This window comes from Glossina fuscipes, unplaced genomic scaffold (assembly GCF_014805625.2).
Source record: "Glossina fuscipes isolate IAEA_lab_2018 unplaced genomic scaffold, Yale_Gfus_2 1, whole genome shotgun sequence".
NCBI lineage: Eukaryota > Metazoa > Arthropoda > Insecta > Diptera > Glossinidae > Glossina > Glossina fuscipes.
This window is the reverse complement of record NW_023998415.1, coordinates 22838152-22846309: the sequence shown is the minus strand read 5'-3', so window position 1 is coordinate 22846309 and position 8158 is coordinate 22838152. Positions and strand designations below refer to the sequence as shown.

General features: G+C 36.6%; 1 protein-coding gene across 2 annotated transcripts in view; it reads right to left on the bottom strand.

Annotated features, from left to right (window-relative positions):
* Nucleotides 1-831: 831 nt before the first annotated feature.
* Nucleotides 832-8158, bottom strand: part of LOC119631830 — an 84029-nt gene continuing 76702 nt past the window's right edge. For both annotated transcript variants that reach the window (XM_038024353.1, XM_038024352.1), the window contains exons 4-5: nucleotides 7480-7545; nucleotides 832-6657 (exon numbers count right to left, since the gene is read on the bottom strand). In XM_038024353.1, the coding sequence (XP_037880281.1) occupies nucleotides 1877-6657; nucleotides 7480-7545 (4847 nt within the window). In that variant the 3' untranslated portion in view covers nucleotides 832-1876. The remainder of the gene's footprint in view (nucleotides 6658-7479; nucleotides 7546-8158) is intronic.

Genomic DNA, 8158 nt, shown 5'->3' with positions numbered 1-8158 from the left:
TATTTACATTAATTTATTTTTCTTTCTCTGTTAATTAATTAATTTTTATGTTGGCTTTTCTCTTAAATATTTAATGAATGTTCTCCTCTCTCCTTTAACTTAATCAAGTGTCAGAATTATGTTAAACAAGCTGTCAAAAAGCAATCCATTTAAAGAAGCAAAAAAAAAAAAAAAAAAAAAAAAAAAAAACCGAGAAAGACAAAATCATTTGAAAACTTTAACATCTCCATTGCATTTCTTATTAATTTAGTGTAAATCGAGACGATTCATTACGTTACACCAAAAGTTACTTTGCTTCCACCGTTTCAGGCCCATCTTCCATAAACAGTTCTACACTTCCATGACTTTTAGTACGCTTTTTTTTTTCTTTTTTTTTTTTTTGTTTATGTTTTGTTTTTATTTATTTTTAGTTGGAATGCTCTTAATTAGAAAAATATGAAATTTTTTTTTACAATTTTTTTATTTTATATTTTTTTTGTCAATTTCTTAGGAAACGATAATAATTTTTGGTAAACACGTTTTTCATTATATATATTTTTCTTTAGTTTTTCCTTAATTTTTCAAATATTCAAACGAAAGTTTTTTTCTCAACAAAAAAAAAAAAGAAAAGAAGGGATTGCTTGCAAGAATTTTTCTTATTTTTTTTATTTTTTTATTATTAAATGCATCAAAACACAATTCACTGGGAAATTATTATATTTTCATTGAAAACGTATTTCATGTTTTTTTTTTCTTCTTTTTTTTTTTGCACTTAAACTTATTAAAAAACCGGGAAATACAATTACGATTCTTGTTAAATATATATATATATATATATATATATATATATATAAATATATATACATATATATGTGGATTCTATTAAAATTTAACTAATAAAATGTTACAATTTGAAGGTAATATGCTAAATATTAGTAAGTAAGCAAGATCAAGATTATTAATATTCGGCTTAAGCCAAAATTTTTGATACCCATCACCTAAATGGTCATTTAAAAAATTCTTGCATTTGTCCTATCCGGTATGTATTTAAGTCCATTTTATGAATAACACACCTAATCTGAACAGTTTATATGCTGTGTTAGTTTCAAACCAAATTATTCAAAAAAACGAAAACAATAAAAAAAATGTATTCGACTGGAGCGAACCATGGATATCCATCATCCTTTCGTAATTCTGAATGTGACAGTGAGCTGATCAGAAAACTATCATTTTTTACACCAAAATTTCATATAATAAAATTTTAGATTCATTTCTGCTATGATTCACTTTAGTCATTCAACTCGTGAAAGCATTTTTCTAGGCAGATCACGCCTCTTTTCACACCTCTAATGATTACTTCTGCCTATTTATACCATATTACGGTTTTTTGATCTTTTGCTGATCAATAATTGTAGCTCGAAAAATATCTAATATTGCTGAATGTTAAAATTATATATACCACCGAGTACGTTGCATGCGATTCACATCCGATAGCGACGGTAATACTATTCCGCCAATGTTTTTATATAGAAAATTTATATTGCATGTGTCATGTTGCACGTCGCTGTTAATCAAACGGCTCGGCTCGCACACGAATTTCATAACTTCTCTTCGAAATTTCAGCCCACAGCACTAGATAAACTTAGGATGTTGCGATTAAGTTGGTAAATACTTCAACAATTGGAAAAACGGAATGACAGCGATATTGTAAATATCATTATGGCGAGCATAAAATGGATCGAACTATCATAAATTTAGGTTTTTTGTTACCTACTGGTTTCCTATTACGTCTCGATATAAAAAATTTTTGAAATTCTCACACACTCACTCACTCACTCACTCTCTCTCTCTCTCTCGCTCTCTCGAATTGTTTTATCTTATTATTTTGTATTAACATTTAGACAGCAAAATCTCCTTCACCCCAAGACATTTTGTAGTCGTCAATGTTAAATAAATCAAATATATCGGTAGTGCCAGTACCAAATGCATCACTGGCAGTTGCACTGTCAGACGTCGTTGAATTGCAAATTGACATTTGTTCATCGTGTGCTACGTTGGCGATTGGCGTTAAACCGGCGACGGCACCACTGCACCCAGTTGTGGTGGCCTGCATTCCACAACTACCAATGGCCGAAGCAATGGTCGTGTTGATAGCTGCGCTTAAGCCAAAGGGATGTGGAGGTGTGTTAATGTTCGAGTCTGGTGATAGAGCTGAAAAATTGAAATTACTCAATGGATTATCAAACTCATCGCATACATCCATGGGAGTGGTGCTGCTGTGGTTTGTTTGCATATGTGACGTTTCGTTATCATTAACGTCATTTGTATGTTGTTGGTCGTGTTGATGATGCGATTGTTGTAAATGTTGCACAAATGTGCTGGCGTCGAAATCATCTAAATGATGTTCTAGAGCACTTTGCATACTGTTGTTACTATTACCGGTGCTACTACAGTTACTGACAGGACTAGTAACAGCACTTTTATTATTATTATAATTTCCGCTGTTCAGGTTCTCGGCATGATTTTGCAATAATTCTGAAATGGAAGGCTGCAGACTAGGGTTCATGTGTCGCCTCAAACCATTCGTAGTAGTTGCCTTATCATTGGAATGCAGCTGTTGGAACTGTATATTTCCATTATTGTTTCTCGTCGTTTCGTAGGCGACAGAATCAACCCCAATATCCATTTCTAATTGTTGCGACATTAATTCGAGTAATTCAAATTCATCGAAATGATTAAGTTTGGCCTCTTCTGACGATAAATGCAGTTGCGCCAACGGTTGCTCTGCTCCAAAGGAGGATTTGCTTAACATATCGTGATGTGTAGGCGACTGGTGTTGTGTTGTCATCGCTCTTCCATCTCCTTCTGCTCCACCTCTAACTAGGATTTGATGCTGCTCTAGGAACATATCAAAAGATTTTGCCACACTTTCAGCATCTAAATGACAATCTGGTTGCAGAGGCGAAGCCATGTCGATGTTTTCAGTAAAATTATTGTTGTGAGAGTTGTTTGCGTTAGATTGAGTCAAGCTTGCATTCATATTATTGGATTTACGGTAGAAATCAAAAACACCGACCGAAGTATTTGATAAATTTTTTGGGGATCCAGTAGTGTCCATGGCTACGCAGCTGTTTAGGTTCTTTGGTAGAGCGTCTGTTAATGAACCCGATGTCCGATTGCTATCCTTCGTTTCTTGTTTAAGTTGATTGTCAGCTACGGGGAAAATTAAAGCATCAGTTAAGTCAGACATTAACGCATTGCTGCCACCTGGTGTCAAGGGTGTGCTAATCGGTGTTATCGGCTCTAATGCACTTTCCGGTAATTCTCCCTGTTTAACTAAAATATCTAAGACATCTGTCAGTTTTTCCGATTTAATAGCAATTTTTGCAGATTTTTCATCTGTCTGCATCGCATTAATTTGATTGGCCATGCCGGACGTTGTAGCCACAATTGAGGAGGATATGGCAGTGGGCTCTTCTTTTATTTTTATAAAAGAATTTAACAAAGTGATTGGATTGTTATCGTTATTGCTGTTGTTGGATTTCATTTTTAAATTTTTTGTGGCTTCTTTATAGTGGGGCGGTAGAGGTGGTGGAGGCGGTGGAGCTGTTAAGTTTTGTGGCTTAATGTCGACTTCGACAATTTGCTGATGATTTTGCTGATGTTGTTGTTGTTGCTGATGCAATATTTGTTGGAATTGTTGTTGTTGTTGTTGCTGCTGTAAATGCAATTTTTGCAATTGCTGGGCCGTCAAAATGGGTTTCGCTTCAATTACCGTTTGTTCCGTCGGATGTGTCGAATTTGCATTGTTTGCGGTTGTCAAAGGGAAAACAATGCTAGGCAGCGAATTGGTACGCTGATGCCCATTCAAAAATTTTTTAGTAGTTGAATTTGCATTTGCTAAACTAATATTGCCAATGGTGTGAGCGGTCATATGTTGATCATTTAATCCTACCAAAAATATAGTTTGATTGCCTTCGTTCCACACCAAACCTAGATTATTATGGGTCTTTGTTAGTGGTAGTTGATTGGCTACGATAGTTGCGGTAGTTGACGTCGGTATGGTGGGTTTCGAGATTGGCATTCTAGATCTCTGCACATTTATCTTATCATCTAATTTGCTAGCGGCTGTTGTAGTAGTCAAAGTAGGTCCAGTTGGAATGAGAACAGTCTGTGTCTTTTGTGTTAATAGACGAATCTGAGGCTGAGTCTGGTTGGATGATTGAGTTTGCATTTGTGCCAACGCTTGAGCCTGTGCCTGCGCTTGAGCAGCAGCAGCAGCGGCGGCAGCTGCCGCAGCTGCTTGCTTTTGTTTTTGTATTTTAGCCTCTAGTTGTTGTTTGACCACCATTTTCTGCGTCATGGGTTGAGTAGCGCTTGAAGACTGAATTGTCGAACTAGGAATTACCGATGCAGCTTTTTTAATAAAAACTGGCGTTGGGGCCGCAATTGATTTTACACTTGGTGCTTTAACCGTTACCTTAGCTGATCCCAACGTCTCTTGACTTTGCGGTTGAAAGACGTTAACATTTTGGGGTGTCGTAGCGGTCGTGGTAGTCGTAGCAATCAACGTGATCTGTTGTGCAGGCAAAGCATTAACCACTTGCGCAGTAACAGTTTGCTTTTGAAATTGCTGTTGAATTCTCTGCTGTTGCTGTTGTTGTTGGTGTTGTTGTTGATGTTGTTGCTGCTGCTGCTGCTGCTGCTGCTGGTGGTGCTGGTGTTGCTGTTGTTGATGTTGCTGTTGTCTTTGTCGTATCTCCTGTAATTCTTGTTGAGATTTTTGCAACTGTCTTTGCAATTCATCAATTTTCCGTTGCTGCTCCCTTAGTAGCTCCTCATTTGAAAGAATTATTGTAGCTGTTTGGGGCTGTGGTTGCATTACTGTTTGCAAGGGTAAAGATTTTGGTGAGCTTAATTGCTGAACTATGTCCATTTGCTCGTGCTCTAAGTTGAGCTGCTCTGGCGACATGGCTATGGAACGAGTATCTTGTACATCTACTGTTACCGCAGAGCAAATATCCATAGCCTCCACGACAGACGATAATTTTGATGAATCACTATTTCCACTTATTGGAATTGTAGGAGTAGTTTCTAAGGTGTCTAAAGGTAAGAAGGGCTTTAACCTTTCTATCAATTGAGGCTTGGGACCTGAAACCGGCAAGTTGCGCTTTTTCAAATGCTTTTTCAAATCAGAAACTTTCATTTTCTCCAGTTTGGCTACTTCAGACACTGACGAAGTAGTGGATTCGGTGTAGCTTGTAGCTGGACTTGGCGGTACAGAAGAACATACAGAGAGAGCGGGTGAAGGTGAAGGCGGAGGTCTGGGGGCAGTAGCTTTCACAAATTGGTTATTGCCCAAAGTTGCTTGATTAATGACCGTTACGTTTGCGTTTTGAGTACTTAAAGATGGACTTGCTATTTCAGTCGTTATACCTTGCATAGGAGTTAATGCGTTGGACACTGGCGACGATAACGCTAGAGTACTGCTCGAATTAGCTGTGGCTGTTGTTACAGTATTAATAACGTTACTTCCAGATTTACCAACTGTGCTTATAACACTAGATGTGGGTGTGGTATTAGGGCCACTGGTTGCTGGTATAATGGACTGATTCTTGTTAAGTGTTTCTAGGAACTTCAACAAACAATTCTGCTGCTCCAACATCAACTGGTAAGAAGTCTCTTCGCTGGTTGTTGCATTTTCTAACGTAGTTTTATGTGCAGCACTTGGTGGTCCTTTGTATTCGTGAAATTTAATAGTCCTGGCTTTGGAAACCGATTTTGATTTGGATTTTTTTCGATTTTTATCTTTTCCTGGTGCATCGGACTTAGCAATTTGCAAAGCTGGTGACTGTATTATGGGTCTGGACGTTACCGAATGCGGTGGTGAAGCAATCGATGACAAAGGACTTAAGGTCGACGTGCTAGACGCTAAGGAGCCAGGAGAAGCAACCATTTGTAAATAATTAGAGTTCGACCCAGCGACTGATTGGCATAATTCCTCATATAAGTTCGCCGTTTCTTGTTTAACTTTAATGCCAATAGTGTTGGGCATTGGTGGTGGAGGCGGTGGTGGCACATAACTGGATTTCGAATTGGGCAATTTTGTTTGCATAATTGGGGCTGATGTGACCATCACTTGTCCACCCGTGGCTGGTATAGCTAAAGCCAAAGTAACAATGCCCCTCGAAGGGGGAGTTGCTTGCAATGCCTCGCTAGGACCTGTAGTCTGCTCAACATTTTCGCTCCTAGGTGGCGTTTGCCTAGTACTGTCACTTTCTGAGCTCTGCGAGTCATCTTCAAATGTGACATAACTATTAGGGTGCTGAGGCCGGGTGAGCAAACCCTCGCTAGTGGCTTTAAATGTTACCAAGCCCTCCTTCACAATTTTTTCAATCGGTTTCTCTGTATGTAAGATATTCTTCTTAATTAACTCTAAAGGTCCCGGTCGATGTTGAATTTGTGAATTCAACTGATCCGCCAAACGAGCCTTTTTGAGCATACGCTGCTTCTCAGCCAAACTTGGATCAATATGACATTCATCTTCTTCCAAAATATGACGACGCTCAAGATCTTCACGATTAGGCCTCTGCTGAATTTTGGCCTTTAACAAATCACTAGTTTTGGCACGTTCCAATTGCTTACACTGCTTATGTATGGCGGGAGAAGTTTTCAAAGCTGCGGAAAATGAAGAATAAACAAAAATTTCTTTTACTAGTCTAAAGAATCAAGTCTCAGAAAATTCTTCGCATTGCAATAACTGATCGACGAGAGCGTTTCTTCATCACCCCGAACAAATAAAATTGCATTTTTAAAGCAGATGTATTTGCCTACAAAAAAATTTACACAAACATACTTATGTGGGTGTATATTTATAGAGACCGGCAGATATATATATATATATGAAAATTACGTTTTCATAATTCGCAATAAGAAACGCCGCCAGTGCAGTGGTCATTACTTGTGCTACCAACAGACTAACGTCACGGGCTGTGCAAGAAAAAGCACAATATTTCGCAACAATAATGTAGAAATAAATACAAAGTATTAGCGCATTAATATGTAACATTTGAAAAAATTCTTTTAGTTTGATTCATATAAATATTTGAATGCATTCGAATTTTGCACTTAATGTGAGATTTTATTTTCTTAAAGAAATGTTGCATAATTCATATGTAGGAGAGATATTTATATATATAAAACACTCGCTCGCAGCAACAATACCAACGAATATAGAAACAAGTGATAGTTATTATCAATATTCTCTTTTCTTTATTTTTTTTTTTTTTTTTTTTGTTATTATTTCACTTGTTATTTATTATGCTTAACATATCTTGCATTTTGAGAGGTAAATTAATTGCAACTCCCAAAATGTGATTCTAGCGTTATTCATATAATTTTAAAGCACTAAATAAGACGAAATTATTTTGTGACAATTAGGAAAACAATTTATTTGCCAATACGATGTAAAAGTTGTATAAATCTATAGTGTGTACTTACGTGGTATAATGCCTTGTTCAACAAGTTGAGAGTGTGGTCTTCTAACCATTAGTTTGACTTTAAGTGCTGCAGTGTTTATCAATTTTACATATGCATGTACCCAGAAAAAGAGGAAGAAGAAGAACAGAACCAACAAGCAATGCATGGCCATTTATATGAAGATGAAAACAAATATATATACATATATATATATTAAAGAAATATTATATAACAACAATATTTAAATGAATAAGATTGACTTAAAGTAAGAGAATTTCTGATATCCTTCAATAATTTTTTTTTTTTTTTTTTTTTGGAATGTCGCACATTTTATAAAATGAAAGCAAAATTTTCTCATTCTCATTTATTACCGTTTTGTTTTCTTTTCTATACCAGTACTGTAAGCATGGTTTTGTAAAGCAAGTTCAATATGCTAAGCAATAGATGGTCTATACAATAACAACACTTAGGAATTAATTCAATTTTTCCCCAAGTTTTCACTATGGGGATTTATGAAGTCATTTAGGTGATATTTTGCGAACTCATCCGTCGCAATTTAACGAGAAGAACTTTAAAGCAAAAGGTTTTTTATATGCATTGGGATACTGCATTGCAACGTACATACATTTACATATATAATATAGCTGCGGTGTCTCAATGGCTTAATGGAACCTCGCCTCCCGCCCCTTATACCACCCTT